At 38.0% G+C, this 27,323-nt stretch overlaps 1 protein-coding gene across 1 annotated transcript; it reads right to left on the bottom strand.

Moving 5' to 3' along the window:
- Positions 1–703: 703 nt before the first annotated feature.
- Positions 704–13,047, bottom strand: LOC145710093 (uncharacterized). The gene is made up of 8 exons (XM_081787785.1): positions 12,718–13,047; positions 11,012–11,272; positions 6,287–6,407; positions 5,777–5,908; positions 4,507–4,560; positions 2,393–2,471; positions 1,079–2,306; positions 704–962 (listed from the first exon to the last, which is right to left on the bottom strand). The coding sequence occupies exons 2-7, from the start codon at positions 11,035–11,037 to the stop codon at positions 1,921–1,923; spliced, it is 798 nt and encodes a 265-aa protein (XP_081643911.1). The 5' UTR covers positions 11,038–11,272; positions 12,718–13,047; the 3' UTR covers positions 704–962; positions 1,079–1,920.
- Positions 13,048–27,323: the final 14,276 nt, after the last annotated feature.

The raw sequence follows: 27,323 nt of genomic DNA, 5'->3' as shown, positions 1-27,323 counted from the left end.
AATTTCAATCTCTTCCTGAAAAAAGATTCTCCAGTTTTATTAATTTCTTCCTCGAATTCTTCATTCTCGTATTCATATTCTCTCTCCTCCGACTCTTCTGGCAAATAAAATCTCTCACTCATCTCGCTCGTTTCATATTCATAATCATAAAAAACCTCAAAATCTGAGCCGTAGTCTTTATATTCCCCTCTTACGCCGAGAATGAGGAAAAACTCTCTTATTCTCATTTTTTAATTTTGAAAATTTTTGATGCAAACGTGAAATGGCCAAGAAGACCCGGGAAAGTTATGTTTATCATGTTTTTGGTTGAAACATGTTCGTTGAACAAAGCGAGTTTGGGGCGAAAATAGTACCGTTCTTATTAGACAATTGTATTTTAGGTGATTGCAAAAATCATAATTTTTTATTTTTAATAATCGAAAAATATTTTTTTACTTTAATTTTTTTTTCGAAAAACCAATCAAAGTCGGTAGTAAAAATTTATGAAAACGACTACGGAAGTAAAATTTCTGCACCTGTGCCGAAAAAATTGGATCAATTTTGAAAGTTTTTCGATCAAAACTCGATTCCGCAAAATTAAAGATAAGCTGGAATTGACCTTTGTAGCTCTTCCCTCTTTTGACATTTGCTGCAGCTGCTAGAATTTCCAGCGCATGATCAAATTCATCAAAAAGCTCAAAGTTTTCTATTTTTATTTTTATTCGATAGTTTTTTATTTTTACAACAGGAAATAAACAAAAGATACAGACTGCAACTTAAAAATGAATGGTTTTGTGTGTTTGTCGTCGTTTTGTACAGTTTTTTGAAATACAGTAAGGTTGATTCTTTTTAGCGAAAGTTGAAAGTTGAAGGGTTGACTATAGTCTATTGCGAGTTTTTGATTGAAAGATGAAGGTTCAAAGAGAAAAAAGATCATGCAAGATCCTAACTGCTCCGTGTTTTTCAGCCAGCGAAATAAATATCTGAAAGGAAATAGTTAGTTTTGAAATCAAGGAAGAGAATTTTTGAATTGCCGATTAAATTTGAATTATTTTTTAAAGATTTTTTGTTGAAAAAGAATAAATTTTGTCCAACTTACAATTTAATACAACAGCTCATTTCTCCATTTTGAATTTTCTCAAATTCTAGAGCTCCGTCTTGACAACTTCGTTCGAGTCATAACCCGAGTCTCTCGGACTTATCGAGCATCTGCTCCCGCTTTCCGGCGAATTGTTCAAACTCGTGTTCTTTCCGCTCATTCCCGCTGGATTTTGCGGCGTCGTTGTTGTTGGCAATGGCGCATTCGGTATTGCCGGATTTGCTGGAAGAGGATTTGAGGAGGTTATCGGAGTCGGAGTTGTTGAAATGATCGGTTTTAGCAAGCCAGGGCCGGGGATGTTGAGTTGGGGCTGGTCTGGCGTGCTGCTGCTGATGGGAGGATGACTCATCATCGGCAGGGGCAAGGGGAGACTTTGCGGCAGCGATGAAACCATCGAAATCGGCGGCAGAGGCATTTCTCCACCTGGCCCTGGGAAGAAGGGGGCGGACAAATGCGGCAGATGATGGGGATGATGAGGAGCAGGGGGAAGATGATGGGGATTCGTCATTGGGGTCAATCCTTCTTCGCTAACCAGGGTTCGGTAATTTGAGCTCACGCTAAAACTCAAGGAAACAAAGCTTGAGACTCACGTTTTTTAATTTGAGTTTTGAGAACTCAGAGATGAGAGCTCAAGTGAGAAATCAATTCGGGCGATCCATGAGCCAATCAAGGAAGCGCTCGCTTAATTTGAGTTTTGAAAACTCAAAACTCTCAAATCTCCCAAAAACTCAAAACTCTCTAAACTCTCAAATTTTCTCAAAATGATTTCTCAAGTCACTTTGAGTTCTCAATTTGAGGAAATTTGAGCGTCTAGCCAAAATGAGTTTTAGCTTGAGCTCAAATTACCGAACCCTGTCGCTAACAGGAGGCAATTGATTCGAACCGAGCGGTGTGATTTGAGGATTACTCTGCGGCTGTGGAGATGATGAATCGTTCGACGAGTTCAAATTCTGAGGATTGTTGTTCGCCATGAATGCAGGATGGTGAGGCGAGTTCTCGTCAAAAGGCATCATTTCTCCAGGAGGTGGGTAAAATGGCGGCGGATGCGGGCCATTCGGATCCAAGGCTGGACCTGGGCCGCCAGGACCGAGGGGATGTGGTGGGAGGCCGGGGCCATGGGGGCCTGGACCGTCCCAAGATGGAGGAACGGGGCCGAGCATGCCAGGGTGAGGAGGCATCATGTGCGGTGGAAGACCCATCATCGGAGGAGGGAGGTTCCCGTCACGATCTAAGTATAATGGTTAGCGATCAATGAAGTTTTTCGAAAATAAGGTGCTCCCGGACGATAAATAAAGATGAAAAAGTCTGACTTACCAGGCATTCCAGGCATTAGACCATCTCCAAAGGGCATCATTTGCGGCGGTCTCATTCCATCTCGCTCCGAAAACGGCGACTAAAATCGACAAAATAAGTTACTGTATCTATCTTTCCTTCCATTTCATTATTTTAAAAGGGTCTTAGTCGGTCATCTTTATTGTCTATTTGAGCTCTGAAGCCAGTCGGGCTAAGCGGCTTCTCAGAATCCATCAATTATTTGGTTTGCCTTTCAATCCAATTAGGATTTGCGCGATTTTGAGATTTCAAATTTGAAATCGACATTGATTATTTTTGTGATGATAAATCTCATCCTCCTTTTTTTCAAATGGAAATATATCCATATTTCTTCTCAAAACAAATTTGGCGCAAAAAAGTTTTCAGAAAATTTCGAAAAAATGGCGATTTTTCTTTTTGAAAGAAAGAAAACTATATCTCCAAGAAAAATAAACGCAATCGCTCTTTTTAACTCGTTTTCTTGAACGAGCGCCAGTGAAGAATGGGAATGTTTGCACGAGTTGATTGAGTTTGAAATTTTCAATTAGGCAGAATTGAGAATTTTTTTTTTGTTGAGTCATGAAATCAAAACTTTTAATTACGATTTTCATGGCATAAGAAAATGGGGTGCGTTCCAGGTTTTTTGAATTAAGGGGGTGAGCATCGATTTTTCGAATAATCGTTGTTGATACCCTTAAATCAAGCGGATCGGAAAGATATTTTAAAACCTGAATCAGGTTTTCCGAATTAAGGGAGTGAGCTTCGAATTTCAAAAATCGTTGTTGATACCCTTAAATCAAGCGAGTCGAAAACCTGTTTCGAAACCTGAGTCAGGGTTTCGAAAAGCCGCTGGAAAAGCCGCGTGGAAGCTTCGCGGCTTTGTTTTAAGCGGCTTTTCTTAAGAGCTGATTGAAAACCCTGACTCAGGGTTTTTTTGCAGGTTTCCGAGTCGAGAGTTGTTTTGCTGCGGAAAAAGTTATTTTCATAGTTGTATGTCAATTTCCTTGAAATCTCAAAAAGCCACCGGGGAAGATGGTGGTTGTGTATTTTCGAGCTAAAGTAATAATTTGTTTGGTAGAAGGTGTTTATGTAAAATTATGGGCTCGGTGGTGCTCATTACCGAGTAGCTGAACAAATACGCCCCAACAGACGAGCGAGGATACGTTAGAATAACACCACCGCATTAGTAAATAAACAAGATAACGCCACCTCGATACACACAGGGGCGCGACTTGGAGCAGTGTTAAATTACAGCGAAAAATGTATATCTGATTTCTTCATCCAGCCAGCTCGAAAAGGGAAAAAATCGGGACAGGGAAAAAAGGAAAATGTCAAAGGTATCAGTTTAGCCCGGAAAAAGGGTTGACTTCCTAAGCGCATTAGAGCGAGTGCGCCCGCGCGCGTAGATTAATTAGTGATATCATTTGCTCTCTTTCTCCTTGACAAAGAAATTTCAAAAAATTTCGCGAAAAAATAAATATCGAGAGGGAAAGTGAAGATAACAGGTGCACAATGACCTCGGTGATCTTATCGAGCTGCCACTCTCCACTTTCTTTTTTTTTTGTGGAGGGAAGAGGACTTATGGCTTTTATGTTACTTTGTGGGTTTTTCGGGCACTTGAAGATTTCTAGTGATAAAAATTGAGGACTTTCTCATTCAAAGAATCGAAGAAAATCGAGAAAAGGGCTTCACTTTAAGGGTGTCACCAACGATTTTAGCGGTCGAATGAGATCGTTGAGGATACCCTTAACCATTCAAATTTTGTTAAGTTTCGTTTGGATACCCATAATATTTTATGCTTTTTTCGAGTCGAAATCTCCTCAAAATCGAAAGTCTCAGTTTTCTTTGGGAAGCCCTTAGTAATTTTTGCTTCTCTCGAGTCGAAATCTTCGAAAATCGAAAATCTCAGTTTTCGGTGGGAAGCCCTTAATAATCTTTGCTTTTTTCGAGTCGAAATCTTCTTCCAAAGTTCAAATTCCTGCGTCAGTTAGACCCACTTTCCTCTATTTACCCTGGCTTCAGATTCCTATCGACATGGAAAAAGAAATATTCGCAATTGAATCCCTTAATTTGCCGCCTAATCAACCCTCCGAGAAAAACTGTCGGTGTCTCCTTACCTTGTGACCGTTGCTTCTGTCGTCTTTGTCGTCATCTTTGTCGAATTTCGAAGCCTGAAAAATACAGTTACTTTTTTTGCTTGTTGTCGATTCTGCGTAGTATTAGGTTTGGTTAATTAGAGCGATTATGTGCCGCCGCGGTTAACTTCATTTGTGGTCCCTGCTTTATGCAAAATCGAAAGCGACGGCGAGTACTTTTGAATTTTCCAACTCTTGTGGTCAAGCCTAAGAACCGCCTCTGATCCGATTCATTATTTTTTTCTTTTTCCATTTTGCAGATTTTGCCAGAAAAATGGTTATGTGTCGAAAAATGACTCAAAAAAACGATTATTCGACAGATCTCAATTTCGACTCGAAAAAGTGGTTTTCTACGTTGAATTCTTCGTTTTGAGCAAAAAAAAAACACTTTTTCGAGCCGAAATTTGAAAATATAGAGGAGTTATTTTGAGTGATTCAGAATCACTGATTCTTCAATAAATCCAAATTTCGAGTCGAAACTCTTTTTCGACAAGAAAATCATTAGGTTCTTGAGGATGTTTTTGAGAATTTTCGACTCGAAAACGAAACTTTGCTTTTCTTCTTTCTTGAAACTTCCAAAATTGCCTGTATAAGCAAAACGAAAGGGACATATTCGGGCTGAATTTGATGCATTAAATAAGCATTTTGCCCTTTTGAGTTTAAAATTTCAATATTTATAAATTTTGAGGAGCCCGCTCGGGCACTTTGCTCAAGCGATAAAAATGTGAATCGAGATGGACATGCATTCCGGCACTCGAATGCACATACCGGCTTCTTCTTTTTTAAAATCGTGCTGATACAGAGAGGGTTAAACAGAATTTTAGAAGTCAAACTGGCGCTCGAAATTTCGGCTCGAAAAATTAATTCAAGTCGAAAAGAATTTCGAGTCAAAAAATTTTGAGTCGAAAAAAATTTCGAGAAAAAGAATTTCGAGTCGAAAAAAATTCCGAGTGAAAAAATTTCGAGTCGAAATTCAACCCCCCCAATCGGATCAATCAGTTTTTTTGGGAAGAAAGTGTATCTATCACGAACCCTTTCTTCCCGAAAAAACTGGCAAAGAAAAAACATGGAGTCACTAATGAGTTAACATTGCGTGCCCAAATCTGCCAAATCTGTGCTCTAATGCATTATAAACGAGCGGCGGGTGTGTCAACTAAATTGCACTTTTGAATTAAAAAAAATGAAATGAATTCAACTCGCAACAGCGCCGCCGCCGGCCGAGATTTTCAGCCATTAGAAAGTGGCCGCTTACCTTTTTCTTGAGAGCGTCGCATTTCCTGTGGATGCAGATTTGTTTGCCTTTTGCTCGGTTGACGCAGTTCAGGCATGTGCCGCAGTTGTCTTTTCGCTGGCAGGGTACGCATTTTCCGCACGCTTTTCTCTTCTGAAGCTGATTTTATTTTTTAAGAAACATAATTATAAAAATGAAAAATATAAGATATCTAAGGGTATACCTCTCAAAACGAGTCATATGATCATTTATGCTTGAGCCTTTTTTGAGTCAAAAATAATTAAGGGCATCCCAACGATATTTTCAAAAGATATCTTGTTGTTTAATATTGTTGGGATACTCTTAATTTTTTGAGTCAAAAATGCATCAAATATAAGTTCGAACATAAATTGACAAAATGACTTAATTTGAAAGGGATACCCTTAAGAATATCTGAGTTTTTTGACTCGAAAACGTTCTTTGTGCCTTTTAATAAATGTCAAACAGAAGGAGGAGCCTTAAATTCGTTTTTTTTTTGGAATTTTCTTTTACCTTTCTATAATTGCCATCTAAACCACCAGGCATTCCATAAAAGTCCAAGAACGGCGGCGGCGGAATCGGCAGTCCAAGTCTCGGTCCACAGGGCATTCCCGGAGGAAATCCAAGTCGATGGCTAAAAATAAAATTACTCTCTCTTCCTTGTTGCTTCGGCCTAAGCACCAGCTGCGTAAAACTAATTTAAACTAGTTTGCCAAAAATATATTCCTGGCGCAGGTGCGCTGAGAAAATCGGAAACGGAAGTGACTTGAGGTTTTGGGGGGTTCAAAATTGCACCTGTGACTAGAAAAAATCGTGGAGTCTTTTTCTTGACACCTGTTTTTTCAAGAAAATAAATAAAAAAAAAATCGAAAATCAAATACGTTTTTTATGACAAAAATTCGTTTATAAGGGGACCCCCTATACTATGTCGGTTAAATTGGTAACAAGTCGTTTAATTTTCTTAAGGGTATCCCATCTTTACATTTTTGACTTCGATTTTTAAAGAGCTTTATTTATAAATGATAAAATACTGGTTTATCGTTTTGATACCCTTATTTTTGATTCGTTGATTGAATTTTTTAAGGAAAAAAATTCGATGATGCCTCGTTTTTTCGAGTCAAAACTCAGCGGATTAACCTTTCTCCCCCAATTTTTGAGAAAGTTTGAGCCGAAAAATGTCGACTTTTTGATAAGAAAACTCAATTTCGGTCCGAAAATTAATTTGTGATCAGCAGATGGGTGGCATTTCGAGTCGAGAAATTTGATTTCGACTCAGCTCTTTTTTTTTCTAGCGCCACGATCATTGGGCTGGGTGTTTTTTGGAAAACAATCGTGTTCCTTCTTAATTTAATTAATTCAGAATCAAAATTGGCGCCGCAAACAGCTGATTACCCAACATTCTTGGCATTTCACGCTAAAATTTCAAATTCAAAAAATCTCAAAAGAAAAGTGCCAAAATGCTAATTTCTGTAAACATTCTCAAGTAGCCCCCATACGCGCGCTCTTCCAGGGGCGTGGGCCTTTGATATTCGCTAATTTAGCGTGTAAGTTTTCTTTCAAGAAAGACATTTTCGCGAAATTTGAAAATTTTGAATTTTGGACAAGAGAGTGAGCTCTTGAGCCGATGAGAGGGACCCGCGACTGGATTCTAGCGCCGGAGTTGAATATTTTTCTTTTGATTTTAGCGCGCGAGTTTTTATGATGAGTTTTCATGATTTTCGGCTCAAAAGGTTTTCTCAAAAGCGCATCATTTTTTCACGAGTTATTGTGACTTTCGACTCGAAAAGTTGTATGTTCTATATTATATAGCTTCCTTCTAAGATGAGTTTTCACGATTTTTGGCTCGAAAATTTTCTCAAAATGATTCCTTTTTTTCATAAGTTTTCATGAATTTCGGCTCGAAAAGGTTCTCAAAAATTTTTTTTTTCATGAGTTTTCATGAAAATACTTGAGACTCATCGAATGTGGAACTTTTCTAAGGCTTTTCAAATTATTCGTCAATCCCCAAATTATTATTTGTATAGAAAGGCAGGCTTCCTCCATAATCCCTGGCAAAAACAAGTGTTGCCCAAATTGACTCGCGGGATTAGGAGAAAAATACTGCAAATTTACGCCTCGAAAAGCAGCGACCAAAACGTGCAATTCCGCTTAAAAAATTAAAACAAAGAAAAAGAACTAGTGTTTTAAGCCTTGTGCTGAAGCAGGACGTAGCGGTTAACCCGCCCTGATCCCATTTTTTATCCGGAAGCCACGATGGGTTGGGGTCAAAAATTGATGCAATACTTCTTTCCTTTCCTTTTGGCGGAGATTCAAAAAAGTATTTTTTCAAATTGATCTATTGCATGTGCATTTTTGGGAATTGTCGATTTTGAGGGAATATTGTTGTCACTCACAGGTGCCGAATTTGTCGGATCATAGCCTGGATCATCCGCCGCGAGCAATTAGATCAAGCCGACATTTGGGAAATGAACCGAATGAAAAAGCTTCGCGAAAGATGGAAAATACGAATCTAAGATAGGGATACCCTTAATTGCTTTTTATCAATTCCAACCCCGCCCTTTTTGCCACTTCCCATCCCTTTTTTTAATCATTACTGATTAAATCCGGAGTGGAAGAGGCGAAGAAAATTTAATCCGGAAAAGTAAATAGCCGATTTTAGTCCGATTGTCCGGAGGCGTCAAAATCCGGCATTTGAGGACTGAAAGGAACACGCGTCAAAAAAGTACCTGAACAAAGCTAAATTAAACAGCGAAATTTGCTCAAAATTGTTCCTCAATAGAAACAGCTGGGCCATTTTTCGCGTGTTTGGGGAGCATATTATATCTTCGAAAAAAGCATATTAAATTTGGAACTCGAAAAATTTTGAAAAGAAAAAGTTCTCTTTTCTTGTTATGGATGATGACTATCTGTGATCACCATTTTGCTGGGCTGTCAGTAGAGCTATTCTTTGCTTATCCAAGGCGAGTGATAAGAAAATGTGATAAGAATCGCTTGCCATTTTCATAAGGAAGCGCCTTGTCACAGCACCTGCAAAAAAAGAGGGCGACTCCGTAGTCGTCTTATGACTTGGGCTAAAATAACGAACCAAAAAACTCACTTTCAAAGTGACATAACGGACTGTATCCCCTTAATTCCTACTAGGGCTGTCATAAAAAAACTCGGGCCACAGAAAGAGCTTAAGGGTGTACCTCCGACTATTTCGACTTTCGACGAAAAATTGATTTTTCGGGGGCGATACCCTTAAATTTCTCAAAAACATATTACTGCTCAGCTTTTCTTTTGACTTTGACACCCATAAAATTCTCATTTTTCCCAAACACAAAAAAAGGAATCTTCCTGTTTAGTTAAGATAACCCCCAGCGTTTGGTTTATCAAAGACTAGATTTCTCCTCGCATGTCAAAATGTTAATGTCCTGATAAAAAAAAGCAGGAATCTACTATTTTCACCAGTGCTTCTACTTTCTAGTTCACTACCACTTCTCGTCGCCCCACCCTTAAGGGCGTCTACAGGCTAAATGATACCTTTGATCAATGTAAACGACATATTGACTTTCATCAATATTTTCAGACCTGAAAATTTTTTTGAAATTTTGATTCTTGAAATTTTTAAATTTTCAAATTTGGAAAGAAATTTTATTAAAATTCTGTGGATGAGTGTGTATGTTCTTGATCAGTGGGTGCTCCCGGTGCGCGCGAATTCCACTGGCCACTCGTGTAATTGACATTCCAATATCAAGCACCTCGGCCGCCAAATTCTAGAGGAAAATTTCTCCCTTTTTCATTCGACCTTGATTTTTTCGCAAAAGCAGATGTTCAAATTCGATTGAAAATGATTTAATAAGGGAGTAACCTTTCAATTTTCGAATTTTGGAATAAAAAAAATATGCCCTTGAATTTATCTTTTTTCCGGCTGCGCTTTGGGGGGATGCGCCTTAAAATGGTGAAGATTTGGGATTTAAAGGTTATCACCAAGCGGGCTAAATAGGATAATCCGGGTCGCGCGCGTGCCACTGTAAACAGGAAATTGCGATGACAAACACAATGCAGTAGGAAGTACCCTAACTACCCTTGAAATAATTTTCTACATTTCCGACAAGGTTTTCCGACACGCGCGAGAAGCAGAATTTCCTTCCGGGATACATTTTTCGGGAGCAAGTGGTTTTAGGAATTGAATAAAACGAATATTGGCGAAATAAGGGTATACCTATCGATATACGAAAATTATAATTCAGTCGAAAATCTTTATTTTCTGCTCCGAAAACGATCATTTTTTTTAAAAAATATCAATAAACACAAATTTAAAAAAACATTAAAGTCGGCCCTAAAGTCGGCCAAATCGACGACTTTACCCTTAAGGGTATACCCTTCGACATCCAAAGAACAAAATAAAGTTAAAAATTTACATTTCTTTTAGATTTTTGTGCTCCAAAATGAGAAATTTTGAGTAAAAATAAATAGAAAACCAATTTTTAGAAGGATAAACTTAAGGGTATATCCTACGATTTATGAAAAATGCAGGAAATTATAAATTATTTGAAATCTCAATAGACAAACTCATTAATCCGTTTTCGACATGCGCGAGTCGCAAAAATTAATGAATCGAATTCAATAATTGAGAGCGCGAGGGTTGATACCCTTAAAGTAGGCACAGATTTTCGTGCACTTGATGGCACTTGACGCACGGCACATATGCCCTGTTTGATCAAGAATCGCATCAAACTTTAGAATCGTCAAATTATTGTGCTCAAATGTTAAGAATTAGGACTTGGCCGGGCTGTCACGTGGGTGACAAACTAATAAAATATGGGGATTTACAGAGGGAGCGGAAATAATTCACAACAATCTGCTATTTTCAGAAAGTGAAAATTAAAGCGGTATTTATGAATCTAAAAAGATGACTGGCCCTGGGAACTGACATATTGAGTTAGGTTTTCATTTTCTCGGTTTTCGCCTCTTTTTGGTGGGACCAGGTGGTGCGCCGGTGGTTGCACTGGCGGGCGCACCTGGCCCAAACCGGACTCCACCAGGTCGCAGTCCACCCGCTGCGAGATATTATATACATTATAAAATTTGTATACCACTGAAAAATGAGCAGATTTTCCCACGCCATCTGCTTCAAACATATTTTCCGCGCCGCTATTCCAAAATTTTCAATTAAATTTTTTTAGTTAAGAATCTCAGGATCACTATTTTCTTAAGGGTGTAGCCTCTCCTATCACCTGAAAACTAAAAACTCACCCAAAAGGCGGTCCATGAGGCGGCATTCCCGGTCCAAACGGTCCAGGGGAAAGGGACCAGCGCCCATTTGAGGTGGTCCACCAGGACCAGCAAGCTCATCGTGCGGGCCAGAGAGGGTCTGGAGAAAGCTGGAATCGTGTGACGAGGAACTGGTGACTATATCTGGTGAGCCGAGCATGTGACTCCCTGGTGGCGGTGGGAGCTGAAATTCCATAGGGCCCAAGCGGTGCGGCCCTGGCGGTGGCGACGCGAATCGCGGGTCTGAAAAGGTGATTGGAGGATGTCTGTTTGTTTTTTGCTTGAGTTTCGATTTTAAGGAGGTAGATATCAAGAAAAAAATTTTCCATTTTTCCGCCTCAAACTTTTTCTACGTATAGTTTCAAGGTTGAGGAGAAAACTTGTAAGCAAAAATTTTTTGATTGGACCACGTGATTTTTCACAAAATCGCCTCTAAAATCTCGAAAATTTGCCCGTTTGATAATAGATCGACAAATTTTTCGTAATTAAATAAGTAATTACTTAGCTTTCGTCCGAAAAACATTAACAAAAACCCCTGGGAACATTTAAAGAATGATTTTAATACTCCTGAATAAAAATTCAAAATTTTATATTTTCATTGAAAATCGTGAAAAACAGGAAATCGATTTTTTTCTTAAAAAAATTTTTGAAATTTTAAAATCTGGCCCTCATAGGATCTAGACATGGGTCTTATCTAACTTCTTAGAAGAAAATAAATTCCGCCCTATTTAAGGGTTTCGAGAAAAGTCTGCCAAGAAAATGGTCATTTTTAGCGATTTCCGAGTTTTCAACGCCATTTTTACCGATTTTTTTTCTGGAAATTTAGAAATCGGCCGTCCATAGGCACGAGATAAGGGCCTTAACTTTTTATTAAAACAAAAAAAATCATAGGTCACTATGTTAGGATTGGGAGAAAAGTCTGCCAGAAAATCCCGATTCTTGATATCTACCTCCTTAAGGAGAGCTTTACTATTATTCTGATGACAAATCGAAAACTCGTATTTTCTCCGAAAAGCTTAAATTTTAAATTTCACAATTATCGTTTGGTAGACCCTTAAGCCATGAAAATAAGCAGTATTGGTGGTTTTCAGATGTAAGGACTTTTAGTTGGCTTCACGGGCTCAAGGTTTTTCATAATGGTGTCAAAATTGCCGCCCTAATCGCCTCCATTACTTGAGGCAGTTGTGTACTTAGTACCAAAGTGTCAAAATTATCGGCCATTTGGAAACGACCAAACATGCTCTCAGCGGGCCGCCTTGATTTTCTGTACTTTATCTTTGGAAAAATATCATTTCAAATGACCATTTACGCTTTATTTACTAGCTAGCTTCATCCATTTTACAGCTAGAAAATCTCGTTTTTGTACCTTCAAGGAGAAAACCATAAGTTAAATAAGTGATTCCTTACTGTCTAAAACGGTTAATTTGCCCAATTTTTACCAAAAGAATAATCAGTGATGATATCCTTAAATTCCCATCGATAAAAAAATAATTAGTGAATTTACCCACTTTAAATTGGAATTCAATTATCTGAAATATCCGAGCTATAGAAAATCAGAAAGTGAAATCAATGAAAGTTACTCCCTTAAAAATGGTCCTAGAAGATCTTGACTCAAAAAAGATGATAAAGGAAATCAAATTTGCAAAGTAAAATAATCGAAACCACCTGACTTTTGTCTATTTTCTTACCTGCTAGACAGCTCATTGTCTCTAGAATCTTGTAGCTAAAATCCGAAAAGACTGCTTTCTATTTTTTCTCGTCGACTTTCTTTCAGTCTCTCATTATGAAGGACGTCAGCGGGTTAAATCTCTTCTTCAAGTCTCTTTCTGAGGGTTTTTTTTCTTCGTTGATTTCACTCTATGGCTCTTTTTGATTGGTCAATTGTGGTTTTTAAAAACTGTTTTTGGAGAAATTGTTTTGTCGGAGATTTCTTTTCTTTTGGTAAAGGAATAAGTAGCAACGAAGCTAGGTAGGAATAAGGGTAGCGGATAAGGGCTGCGGCGCTTTCGTGGTCTTAGAGAGAGGGTTCCACCAGCGGAGGAGTCGAACAGCGCCGCCCAGTGCCGGGGCGAGGGAGCTCAAGCGCCGCGCTCCCTTTTCTTTTCGCAAAGGAAAGGATTTGACGAAGCAACTTGCCACGCTCCGAAACGCCGCATGAGGGAGTACACGAGCGCCGAGGCAAAATACTTTATGAAGTTTTGATATTTTTTATAGAAATTTTCATTAGTTTCATAAAAGAAAAAGTCATAATAGAAAAATATATTTTACAATATTCCTCACCAATTGTAACGTTTGTGTTTAGCCGTGGCGTTTTAAGGTTGTACCGCCTTGTAGATGAGACGCGGCTTAGACGCGGATCGGGGATTGTAATGCCATTAGGGTTGATAATAGAGCACGCGCCGCGCCAAAATCAGTAATAGTGTATTCTCATTTCTTCAAAAATCAATGCTAAAAACTTTATAAATTACAACTTTTTCGCGCTTCTTTTTTTTGGCGAGTGATACATCAAACTCGCCGTCGTTCAGAGCTGAGTAAATATTCTTGATTATGCTTTGAACGCGCCGCCAATAGAACAATGATACATTCGACAACTCACGCCATCTCGAAAAAAATGACGTTCCAAAAACTAGAACTTTTCTAATAAGGGAGTTTTCGAACCCGGGGGTGAGCCATCCCCTCAAATTTTTTTGTCATCCCTTCTGCAATTTTTGGCTCAAGGGGCGCCCCACCGAGCTTGCATGAAACTTTAGAAATGTCGATTGTAATCAATCGTTCCAGTTCATTATTGTTGATTTGCAAATAGACAAATTGCTGAGGATAATAAACCCCCAGTGAGGGATATCACCCACTCCCTGACCCAGAAAACCACCAACTGAGCTACCTGTAAATTTCGACCTGATCGACGATCGCTATCATGGGAAGCAAAAAAATTAGATGCAGCAGAGTCAATTACAGAAATAGGTCTGTAATGATTAGCCGATCAAGTTGAACTTCGATTTTATGGGCTTTTAGAGGGAGCTGGGACCAGCTACCTGGGAGAAAACCTGAGTCAGGGTCCTGACTTTTGAAAGAATCTGAGTCAGGGTCCTGACTTTCGAAGAAGCCTGAGTCAGGGTCCTGACTATCGAAGAAGCCTGAGTCAGAATCCTGACTTTTGATAGAACCTGAGTCAGGGTCCTGTTTTTTGAAAGAACTTGACTCAGGACTCCTGACTTTTGAAAGAACCTGAGTCTGGGTCCTGACTTTTGAGAAAACCTGAGTCAGGGTCCTGACTTTTGAAAGAACCTGAGTCAGGGTCCTGACTTTTGGAAGAACCTGAGTCAGGTTTCTGACTTTGAACGAACCTGAGTCAGGGTCCTCACTTTTGAGAAAACCTGAGTCAGGGACCTGACTTTGGAAGAATCTGAGTCAGGGTCCTGACTTTCGAAGAAGCCTGAGTCAGGGTCCTGATTTTTGAAAGACTCTGACTCAGGGTCCTGACTTTTCGATGAATCAATTAATTTTTCGAAGTAGCTTACCAAAAATTTTGGCATCGATTACATTATTCCCCAAATAAAGGAGCGCTTCAATGTCTCCCAAAATCGGAAATCAGATAAAACTCTTTATTTATTGAATAAATTCTAAGTACTTTCTCTGGCGAGATAAGCGATTAGCGCCGCGCTTTGATCCTTTTGGAGCTTTATTTTTTTCAATGAGGAAAACTCCTTCTTTATTGGCTCTGACTAAATTTGCTTTAAAAATTGAATTAGATTCAAACTAAGAGATTTCCTTTGATTGCGCCGCCAATTGTTGCAAAAATGGGAATTTAGAACTTGTAAATATTTGACAAATTTTAATTTCATGATCAGGCGAAAAACGCAATATTTGAAAAACTGAATTTGCATTTTCAGAAAATATCAAGCTCCAAATATTATTTATCAAATAATGCAATTGTAACCTCAAAATTATAAGAAGCTCAGTTAATAAAAATTTTAAGGGGGGAAGACCTTATTAACAAAAAATAAGATTTCATTTCAGAGGCGATGATACCCTTATTTTATGAAAAAAATTTAAGAAATAAGGGTGTCATTGCGTTAAAACAATTATTTTGAACTGAAGTCTTCCGAAGATTAAGGATGTCACAACAGTAATTGCATTTGAAATAAAAAATTGAAACCCTTGATTTTTAACCCATAAAACCCAAAATTTTTAACCCAATCTCAGATAAAACAAAAGATAAAGCTCGTATGTTTCCCATTTCAGATTATTTCTAATGAAGAGACACCCTTACTATTTGGAACATTTTTCAAAAGACTGAAATTTTGAGAGCTGCAAAAACAAGTCTAGCTGTCGGATCCTTAGACAGCGCCGATAACGATTATTTTGACGGATCATTATTTCCCCATTCACGGGTTACTGATTCTCGGTGAACCTAGCTCCTGTTTTCTTTCTGAATTTCGCTGTTTCAGGTGCTCGATGAAAATAAGACAGAAATTTTTGAAAATAATGGAAATTTTTAGTTTCGAAAATTTTTTTGAAAAACCGCGGGTTTGGACCTTATTTTAACGGAGAAAAGAGTACTTCCGGAATAGGGAGATTGGGTTTAAAGGTTTTCTTGGAAAGGGCGGGTACTTGTATCGAAACCGCAACATTTGATGGATACTCGCTGACCGTGAAGTTCTGTAAAATGATAGGTTTAATCACAACCGGTTAATTGGCGCCCGGCGCCGGTCAGGAGAAGGGGCCTGACCGCCCAAACGTCATCTAATAATTGATTTAACTGTACGAGAGGTCTTTTCTTTAACCCACTGAGCCCCTAAAGACCCGAACCGCGCTATCTTTCTTTAGGGCACTAAAAGGCGCTTTGGTGATAAATTGATAAGTTAGAAAAGTCCCCATAACATAACAGTGGCTTTCCAAGGAGTTCTTTTATTGAACTGGGCGGCCATAAACAACCAATAACAATCGAATATTTGTTCCTGTTGTGTAGTGCTTGTTTACCCCCGCGCGATTATTTCATCCCCCATAAACCCCAATAACCCAGATCAATGTTACAGTATGTTTCCAAATTTCCGGACTAATTTTGTCCCCAGATTTCCGAAAAATGTCCGGAAATTTGGCCTCCCTATGAAAAATAATGTCCCACCAAGCATCCTTAAAATTTTTCGAAATATGGTCACTTACCCGTGTAGAAGTCGTCTAAACGTAAAAAGACGACGACAAAGTGGGTTTGATAGGAGAACTCAAGGATAAACACAAAAAGTCGATGTATTAAACCTTTTGTACCTTATTTCGAAGAAAAATATGAGCTACCGTCAATTTTTTCTTAATTTGAAAAAAGTCCGGAAATTTGGGTCATCGTCAATTTGTTAGTGTCCCACTAAAACCCCTTAAAATCTGAAAAGTGTCCGGAAATTTGGACTCCGGAAATTTGGCAACAAACTGTATCTGATCGGGACTTCTCCAACCGAGCCAGAAAAAAATATTTTAAGGGGGTAGAACTAGGTTTTTCGAAAATAGCCGATTCTAGACCGGCGCTCAAAGCCAGGAGAGCTTAGATTTTCAAATTATCTCTTCGGCTGGAGGTAGAGCAAACTTAGATCTAACAACATTTTTCTTAAAATTTTTTTGTCAACACATTTTGGCGTTAGAGAGCGAAACTTCAACCTTACTCTTCGAAAATCGCAATTTTAGCGTATTCGCGTCCTCAAATTTCTCGAGAAACGTGACTAACCAAATTTTTTATATCTCATTTTAAGATAGCTTAACTCTTTATCTAGCAACATTTTTGAGGAAATTGCGTAATCAAAAGTAAAAACAGGTATTTTTTATTTAAAGTGCCTCCCGAAAATCTCGGTTTTTCGGAAAATCTAGTTCTACCCCCTTAACTCTTAGAAAAATAAGGGTATCCGTCTGCTAAAAAATGGGCAGATTATCTTTAAACACATTAAGGGTATCACTCCTATAAATCATATTTACAAATAAAATCGAGATTTTTAAAAGCTACAAAAATGTATCGAAAAGATGATTTATCAAAGTGATACCCTTAATAAAATTGAAAATTCATGCTCGACAACGAGTTAAGGGTATCACTTTGTTAAATCATATTCACAAAGAATCGAGATTTTGAAAAGCAAATTAAAATAACTTGGAAAGATGATTTACCAAAGTGATACCCTTAATAAAATTGAAAATTCATGCTCGACAACGAGTTAAGGGTATCACTTTGTTAAATCATATTCACAAAGAATCGAGATTTTGAAAAGCAAATACAAATAACTTGGAAAGATGATTTACCAAAGTGATACCCTTATTGAAATTGTAAGAATAAAGATATTTTGAATACCGTATTCCCTCAGTTGTTAATGTTGTTCTCGCAAAATTTTGTCGAGAGCAATAAATTATTGCCAATAATTCAATCACTGGTTTATTCAGAAGATAGAAGCCTTTCTCTGTTGAGCCAATTCAAAACCGGTTGTTTTGGCAACGCGAAATTAAAATAATTTTCAGCTTCTTCCAATTTTCCCACGCCTGGCCAAAGTCATTTCGCATAATTAAAACAACGCCAACTCAGAGGCTAAAACAAACCAGGACCTAACTCGTAGCAGTACCGGTAGTTGACTTTTGCCAATTATAATCCGCCTCCTATCCAAGGTATGATACGGGTTAATCCCCACCTGCTCAGCCACACAATCCCGAAGATTAGTTATCGCCTATTTCTTCCGGGCACTAGAATTACTTTTTACAATCAAAATTATCAATCGCCTCATTTTTGCCATTATTACGGCTCAGACGGATTAAGGGTGTCATCATCGATTTTTGCATTTTTCACTCAATCGATGATGACACCCTTAATTACCCCCCCCCCCCCTTAAATGGGGAGGTGTCTGGAACCGACAAAAATTTCGACAAATTTTGCGTGGAAATTTTCAACCAACCAGAAGACTGGATTCGTCAAACTGGCGAATCAGCAGCCAAGTAGCCGCCCACGCAAAATTTTTCGAAATTTTTTGTCGGTTCCAGACACCTCCCCATTTAAGGGGGTAATTTAGGTTAAATCGGAAAATATTGATCGATGTTGACACCCTTAAGGAAACAGACTGTAAAATACAGTCAAACTCATTTAAGTAGATGAGTAGAACTGAATGTACCCTAAAGCAATTTCCAATTTTCAGGAAGCGTTTTTTTACAAGCAAGGTGAGTCAAAAAGAAAAACAGGGTTGAAATTGTATTATCCAATATCCTCGGAGCGGAGATTGGAAAATAAGAGGGCCAGATATACATCTGCTAATTTTTCCAAAGAGTAATAAAATTCTGCGCTATACCGCGCCCTCCCCCGCAGTTCAATTTTGAGCAGAAATGAAAGTAAAAAAGTAGACCTTGATACTTTACTTTATTATTTACTTGATTTGGAGGACAGGGGGTATACAGTTCTATTACTGCAGCTACTGAGACAAAAAAAAAGCGTTGCGGGAAGAATCTTTCTTCATAAATTTTGCCCATAAAATTGCTGCTAGAAATTGACAACATCCCATAATTACGTAATGGGCTTCTAAGCCCCTCCATAAATCGGCGTAAATCTTGTGAATATACACTCGCCTGTAATTGAGTTTACAAATCCATTTTTGAGAATTATTTTTGAATAAACACAACCCGTGTTGGCTGTCAAGCGCTTCCCTAAATCACGCAAATGAGCGATTTTTCGTGTTTTTGATTTCCGGCGTTCAATAATTTGAGAAGAAAAGCAAGGGAGATCCTTAATTGACAATTCAGATAAATAATCAAGGCGTTTTTGGCAGTGGAGTTAAGGGACCCCACCCGAGTGTGGAGAGTTAACCCGTTATCGGAGTAATGGGCGGCACTCAAAGTTTTCAGCGCGGCGCAAAGTACCCCATTTGATAAAAAATTCATTTTTTGATAAATTCAGATAACTCTGTGGTTTGCTACTCTCAAGAGTACAACTTGAGATGGAAGGTCCAAATCCTCTCTTATCAATTTCAAAACGAGGAGACATACTCTTTTGCTTCTTTTATCGATTTTTGATGAATGAACAGTATTTTTGACTCAACAAAAAATAGAGGTGTATTTTTGGATAACCAATAAGATTGCTGTATTTGATCTACCGGCCAATCAAAGCCCAGATCCATAAAATCACTTCGATATTTTTGTTGAGCCCGTTTTTTTGTTTAATTTTTGGCCAGACCAAAAAAAAATAGAAGTGATTTTCTTGATCAGGGTTTTGATTGGCTGGTACGCCAAAGACAGCAATCTGATTGGTTATTCAAAAATGCACTTCAATTCTTGGTAAGTCCTTATCTTTTATTTTAGTAAAATTTTTTCTTTTGAAAAATTTTCGCTCAAAACATGAAAAAAAGTTTAGATTCGATTAGGCTGGCTGGCGTGAATCCCCTTAATGCTGATGGGATTTAGAAAGAAATGTTGTTGATGAAATGTTGCTCCTGATGTTGTTGTTATTTTGAGGCAGTCTCGGGGCTGGAGTAAATTCAATTTACATAAATACTATTTATCATAAATACCGGATATAAACAAGGCCTGGCGTAAAGGGATTAAATCGAAAACGTACGATTTCGATTTCAGATTCGCGAAAAACGAAATTTGTCGGAAAACAGCGACGAAATCGCCAAAATCCAGCGTCATCGAAATTGTTGGTAAGCAACTGGTGAAATTTTTATTCAGCAAAAAAGCTCAAAAAACGGAGTTTACAAAAAAGAGAAGAAAAAAGTTTTGAAGATCCGGTGCGGCACTGGCCGCGCGCAGTTAGTAGTTGAGTTCCTCCGAGCTGCAATTACACATAAAAAATGCACGGGTTTACTTGTAAGTGTGTCCTACTTAACCCGTTATTGACCCGCTCGTTATTTTGCACAATCTTAGATCACCAAGACCCTTATTTTTATTTTCCCCTTCTTCTGAAGTGGACTTTTTGTTTTGCAAACATCCTCTGTGAATGATGATTTTGTCTTGAATTTAAAATTGACACCCTTATTTAAGATTTTTCAAAAGAATCAATCTGATTGGAGATTTCTCTGTTAGAAATTTAAAGTCAATAAAAAAGTATTCCGAATTAAGAAAGTGATGCCCTTATGCAAGAAATATGGCAAACCAATTAAGGGTATCACTTTTCTATTTCTAAAAAAGCTTATTTAAGGGATCACCCCCCGATCCGAAAAATTTTCCCAAAAAGTATCGAGCGGTGCATATTTAGATTCCCCATGATCTGAGCGTCATTTTTTACCTTTATGGCAAGGCCCTCATATCACCTGATTACTCGTGAGAGCGTGTTGAAGTTGCACTATAATCAATACTTGGCAAAAATTTTCGATTTTTTCAGAATTTGAAGGTCTTCATAGCGAGGCAAATAGGGGCTTATTTGAAAACATATAACGCCCTTATCAGGAAATAAACAGTTTTCAAGAAAGAAATTCATCACTTGGCGGCGCTAGAGAGCAAAAAGACTCCAAAATATCGCTAAAATGACGGCTGAAACTTTTATAATAAGAAAATTTTTTTCTACTTTGCCAAACTTGATGATCATGCATGCAAATGTAGACTAGGGTCCATTCTTCCTAAAAATGAAGAGATATTAGGAATCCATAAGCCCAAAAAAAAGTAGATACAACTTGAAAATGACCGAAAATAGCCGTTTTTGGCAACCTAAGTCACTTAGACGGCTTCTAATGCATAAGTGAATATTATAACTAGGGGCTTATCATGCATGCATTTGCTCGTCAAGAAACGGGCTTCAATTTGAGCCCTTATACAGCCCCACACGCAAGACGAGTAAAAAGTAGATAGGGGTCAAAGTTGGGAAAATTGGGGGGGGATCCCTTAAAAGAGACACAGAGGGAAAAGAGCGAGTTTGTACCTTTTTTCCAAATAAAAAAGTGATACCCTTAGTCGGTTTGCCATATTTCTTGTTTAAGGGCGTCACTTTGTTAATTCGGAATTGTTTTTATCAAGTTTAAAATAGGCTAGTTTCAGACGGCGGATTTTGGCGATGACACCCTTATTATAAAAATTCTCCCAAATAACACCTGAGATACCCTTATCCGGGAAAATTTTCCCTTTTCGATTAAAAAACTCAGTAAACAAAACAGAAAGCAAAATAAAAAAGAGGTTGACAATAAAAATCAATGGTAATTTCCGGGCTCGTGTGGCCATAAACAGTTCCATTTGGCTGAAAGTGCTCCTCTGGATTTATACTTCCGAGCTATTCAGCCAACTGAGACTCATGGGAATCGTAAAAGACAAAAGCAAAACCCCTTTTTTGATCATCTTTAGAAGTTCTATTGGTTTTTTTATATCTTCGATTTCGATTTTTCAAATTTGAAATTTGATGATTTTTTTTACCCAAAAAAGAACAGTTCTTTCGCCGCTCTGCCTTTGAAAATAAACGAAAAAAGCGGAAGTTTGTTTTTTATGTTTATCTAGTTGGAACTTATCGTCGAAAATGCTGCGGATTCCAGAAAACTTCAAAATAATTAATTACTTTCTGGCAGAAGCAGAAGGAACGAAACGACAACGGGAATAATCAATTGACGCCAAAATGGTATTTTTGATACTGTTCAATTATGGCGATTTGACACGTGATTATATGCATATTATCAACTGTCGGATTCTGCAAAAAAGCTATCTTAAGGACCCCCCCAATCAACAGAAAATTTTTGACAAAACTCATCTTGATGGGGGGGGTCCTTAAAATATAATTACCGAGCCCAGAAAACCTGTGTTGGAAATCTGAGTCAGAGTCCTGATTAATCTTAAATCCGAGGGACCCTGGCTCAGGTTTTCTGCGCAGGTTTTCGAGGCACAGGTTTTTGAGCCAATCTATAAATTTTTCAAGTAAAACCAGGTTTTGAGTCAAAATTTCTCTATTCAACTAGGTCGATGATGAAAGCAGGCTACTCTAATGTATGCAAAGCTTTAACAAACTATTTCAGAAAAAAATGACTCTTAAAAATTGACAAATCATTCTGTTCGGAATGAAATTATGGTTTTTCATTTTTTGAAAAAAAAACTCCTCATTCACATCAAAAACACGGTTCAAATCTTATTTTTTCCAATTGTTCAACCCTTTTTAATCCGCTTCCGACGACTTCAACCCTTCATTCAACCCTTTTCTGCGCGTTTCCTGTGTTTTGGTGAAAACAGTATTTTCACAAGTTGGTTGGTCTTGTCATGGTTGGTGCTTTCGAATTGTATTTTATGGAATTATTTATTAAACTTTCAGCCTTCCTTTGTGTACCCAGCCTCTTTGTTCGACAAATTGTTCACCACCTGACTAACAAATAGGCAGAGGCGAAAATTCGCAAATTTGCAAATTCTGCTCAGAAAACTGAGAAATGCAACCAGCACTCAATACACACAACCGAGTTTTTTTCCTTAGTAAAAAAAAAATTCGTCGACTTGTTCTTTTTCGCCTTTTTTCCAAAATTAATCCGATTCCAGCACGATTATTTGCCCGATTCAAAATCGGATTTCTCGTGTTTGACATTGGCCGACTCGCTTTAGTGAAAAAAAATTAGCGATTTCTGGTTTTATTTTCTTTTTCGAAATTTCATAATTTATCATAAAAACGGCCACTGTTATTGTTGGATGTTTTTCTAGCCGCGACTTGGTGAGTTTTTTCAAGAGACAAAGGTGGCGACAATCGAATTTTCAACCCGCGAAATTGATTCCCACTCCAAAACCGGACTAAAAAGTACGTGTCTGCAAATTTTCAATAAGCCAGACAGGGCGAAATTTTAATGAAAATAAGGTCATAAAAGAATTTTTCATTTTAAAAATGATCCTATTAGATCACAGTTTTCAGGACCCTGAGACAGGTTTTCCTAACTGAATGGGAAAAAAACAGTTGAGGGTATCACTGCGCTTCTTCAGCTTTCAAAACCTGTCCGGGAATACTGACACAAGTTTCGTTAGCCAAAGAAACGGAGAGATACCCTTAACTGTTTCTTGCATTTTGTAAGAAAAACCTGACTCAGGATCCTAAAAACTGTTAATAAAAAGAGTCGTATCAAAATTGGAATTATTTATTTCAGCCTTTCTAGGACCCTGACTCAGGTTTAGCACGCAGGTTTTAAAAGCCAAAGAAACGGAGGGATACCCTTAAATATTTCTTTCATTTTGTCTGAAAAACCTGACTCAGGGTCCTAAAGAACTGTTAATAAAGAGACTCGTATCAAAATAAGAGCTATTTATTTCAGCAATTTTAGGACCCTGACTCAGGTTTTTCACACAGGTTTTGTAAGCCAAGGAAACGCAGTGATACCCTTAACTGTTTCTTGCATTCAGTAAAGAAAACCTGACTCAGTGTCCTGAAAACTGCGAATAAAAACCTGTGTCATAATTGAAGCTCTTTATTTCAGCATTTTCAGGACTCTGACTCAGGTTAAAGACACAGGTTGCTGAATTGAATTCAAAAACGAATATCGAGAAATCCGATTTATTTTTCTTCTATTTTCATTGAACAACTCTAGAAAAACTTGTCTATTTATTTATCTTGGCTAAGATGCATTTAGGCCAAAATAATAGCAAAATTAGCAAATTTGTTGTTTTAGGGAATGAGCACTAGCCCTGACGAGCTTACTTGGTCAAGTGGGGCGGCACCTCCCCTTCGCACCAGATGGTTCCTCCCAGTCGATATCTTGGCACGTGACCCGAATTCCATCGAGATTTTTGATCCTTTTTCATTTGACCTTTTCGAGATCTCGATTCTAGAATTTTTATGAAATTTTCAAGCCAATTTTTCTTCGCTCAAATCTTGCTAAAAGCCTTGATAATTGACGGTACTTTCTATTTTTGGCACAACTGGAGGATCTTTTCTGCTTTTTTCATCATGAAATTGGGGATTTGCGATAAAAGCGGCGCGGCTCTGAATTGGAAAAGTTGCGCGATGATCCGCCTTGAGCCAATGATGAGCTCAATTCTGTCGAGCGCGGTACTCCTCTTTGATCTGTTCGACGGCTAATGCCATGGATTTTTGCGTAAAACGAAAAATAGCGAACAAGTTCCGGAATCGGAATTCGCGAAGAGATGATTTTCAAGCCAAAAAAGTTGATTTTCTGGAAAAAAATTTTTTTGAAAAAATAAAAATAAAAACGGTAAAAATGGACTCTGGCTCTTGATTGAGAAAAGTGGTCTAGTTGTATAATATTTCAAGAGTATCTTCTTTTTTTCCTCCAAAAAAACTATTTATTTTTTGCCTCGTAAAAGGCCACTTGAATTTATATAACGCGCCACTTTTGAGGAACTCGACTTGAAAAAAACGCTAGAATCGACGCTGGCGAGGCTGGAGTTGTGTGACGCAAGTGGCATAATCCTAACAAAATCGAATGTTTTAATCACAAGGTGGGTTAATTTATACTCCAATTAGGGCGGCGGCGGCAAAATTCTGAAGCCAAAATAACAAAAAATTTCCGGACTTGAGAGATCCAAGACCGCCTTATCGATTTTTGGTTCTGGCTTGTTTCTTATCGTTAAGAACAATATGTTTTTATGAATTGGTAAAATAGCGACGAGCTAATAGTACTTACTATTGCCTTCATAACCTGAGTTAAACTGAGCGAATCAGTCGAGCTTAAAAAATATTCCTTATTTTTCAAAGAAAATATCCAATTATGGTGCCTGGGGTTGCGTCGGGAGCCGACAAAAAATTTCCACAGATTTTGTGTTGGCAGTTTCTCGGCTGCGGATTGGCCTGTGAGCCGAGTCTGGGCTTCTGATTGGTCGGAAATTTCCACTCAAAATTTCTCGAAATTTTTCATTGGTTCCAGACACCTAAACTCAAATCTTTATTATTTTATTATTTTTTTTATAAAATTGAATCATTCACACTCTTTTATGAAAAAAATATAATCATATAATTAAAAACTGGATTATTAGAACGTTTTTTATTTATTAAAACATTTTTAAAAAGGTGTTGTCTATCGAAATGCTTTTATTGAAAAAATCTTGCGCTAGAAACAAAATTAATTGAAGGACAGTAAAATAAAAAAGGTTGAGAGACTGGTGGCGCCGCCGAGCATTTTTTCGTTCAGAGCACGATCCGACTCAGGCCCAATCAAATCAATAAATATCGCACAATAAGCATTTTCCAAAAACGCTCTTCTCACTAGAAAAAAGGGTTTTTTTGGAATTTTCAACAAAGAAAATTATTTTGTTAAAATATAAATAATTATATATAATTGGATTAAAAGCTCGGGATTTTGTTTCCGGGCAATGCGTAATCGATTGTTTCTGTCAGCTCAGAAAAGCGAGGAGCAAGGTTGATTGATTGAAACGTCGCTCAAGCGGCTCAGGAATTTCCAGCTGAAGTGCAAATTAATCTCAGCCTGGATCAGCCGTCGGCTGGGCACCTCTTCAAAAAGGAGGAGAATGAATGAACAAATGCATCACTCAATCTGCTTTCTTGCTAATTCGGCTATTTAAATTTTACAATTATAAATGAAACTTATTGAAAAATGCTTTCATTTTTCATTTTTTTCGAGAAAAAATCGCTCGAAAAAATGAAAAATAAAAAAGGCGTCTAAAAAGAAAGTTGTGTATTCTAAGTTTTCTGAAAAAGCTGTGTCTGTTAAAGATGTCTTGGGCGGTTGCGTGTTATCGTCTCGTCAGTCGCACGGTGATCCGGCGGTGGTTCACGTTCGGTTTCGTAAAAATTAAGCCGGAATAACTCGCAACTCGGCCAGAGACCGCCGCGTTAATAGCGAACACGTTCCGACCCCTTCTCGTCACTGTTCACGTAACTTACCAACACACAGATTCTCTCAGAGCTTTTTTCGAAAAACGAGAAAAAATGAGAAACCTTTTTTTTCCATTTATTTTCTATTACCAAGGCAATAATTATCTTTTTCATTACAAAATATCTCAATTTCGAGCGAAAAACCTTCAAAAAACCTGCCAAAAACCCTGAGTCAGGATTTCGTTAACATAAAGAAGGATTATTTATTCCCCAAAAGATATTTTAAAATAATTATTTTTCAAAATTTATAAAAATAATAATCTTCTTCAAATTTATTTAAAAAATTATTTTTATAATTATTGAAAGATTTAGCGTTTTTGGGACCCGACTCAGTTTTTAACCAAGCGCGAACCCTAACCCTGACCCTAACTCAGATATTTTGAGTCTTCAGAGGTTTTGAGCCAAAATTCTCGCTTTTTCGAAAATCTTTTTAAAATTTTTTTGCCGAAAAATGACCGGAAAACTCATCAAAACCCCTCAAAGCAGGGTGAAAAATGGCGCGTGATTTGCCTGGGATCTCGCGCGCGCGGCAAAACCTCCCAGAGCGCGTGGGAGGTGGCGCCATTATCACAGAAAATTCTGTGAGGTGCTTAAAAATCGAGATCACCCACGCGCTGTGAGCTCACAGAGTGCCTGGGAGCGCACGGGCACTCCGGCTACGCGATCCTCGGCGAGCCCAAAAGCATCAGCGCGCCTTAATCTCAGTGGGGGCTTATTTTGACCAAGTACTCGAAATCAGAAGCAAATTGATTGTGATTATCACTAAAAAGTTTCCGGAGGTAAAAAGGTTCATGTTTTTAACTAATTTTGTAAGAAAAAACAACTTCTGATCCGTGAAACTTTAGCCAAAAATCACCAAATTATTTTCTACTCATAAAAATCAATAAAAATCACTAATTATATTGGGTCATTTCGCATGGAGTTAAACTTTACAGAACATGCTGTTTTGGGGTTTTAAAATTTAAAAACTTGCCTTTAGTAGCGAAAGTTAGTGGCGTAAACATTCTTGTGCGATAAAACGACACTAAATCGGGTACCTGAGGAACGCTACGAGCTTCTTTATAGGCTTTGGAATCAGCGAAAAAAAATGTACTAGATGATAAATTTTCATAGTTATCGGAGCACCTTGATTTTTCCGTGAAAGTCCCTATTTATAGCTTTCTTATAGGTCTGGAGCAATATTCATTATGAATTTTTCATTGAAAACAGCCGTAAACTAAAATCCTAAAATCTATCACCAGATTTTGCCAAGCTGCTTGGCCCAAGCACTTCATTTTTGGTCAGTTCTGAACGAATTGAACAACTTCATTATTGAAAAATCCTGCGGATAGTTTGCTTTCATTGAAATCAGCTGGAAAATCTACATTTATGAGTAAACTTTTACAACGAACAAATTATTTTTCCACGTGAAAGTCCCTAACTTCATTCAACAATCGAAAAAAGCGTGACGTCACTTCACCTCGCGAAAAAATTTAGCTCCCCCACGCTCTGTGAGAAGGCAAAAACCTCCCACACGCCCCGGGAGGTTTTTTCAGCGCGCGCGCGACATCCCAG

The sequence above is a fragment of the Oikopleura dioica genome, chromosome 1 (assembly GCF_907165135.1).
Source record: "Oikopleura dioica chromosome 1, OKI2018_I68_1.0, whole genome shotgun sequence".
Classification (NCBI taxonomy): domain Eukaryota; kingdom Metazoa; phylum Chordata; class Appendicularia; order Copelata; family Oikopleuridae; genus Oikopleura; species Oikopleura dioica.
The sequence above is the reverse complement of the archived record's forward strand: the minus strand, read 5'-3'. Positions and strand labels throughout refer to the sequence as shown.

Bases quoted from the DNA above. Each gene is read 5' to 3' on its own strand.
- LOC145710093 (XM_081787785.1), bottom strand. From the start codon at position 11,037: ATGCCGCCTCATGGACCGCCTTTTGG. The intron at 6,408-11,011 runs GTGAGTTTTTAG...TTTTATTTTTAG, and splicing joins CCTCATGGACCGCCTTTTGG to CCATCGACTTGGATTTCCTC. The intron at 2,472-4,506 runs GTAAGGAGACAC...TGTCGATTTTAG, and splicing joins ACAGAAGCAACGGTCACAAG to TCGCCGTTTTCGGAGCGAGA.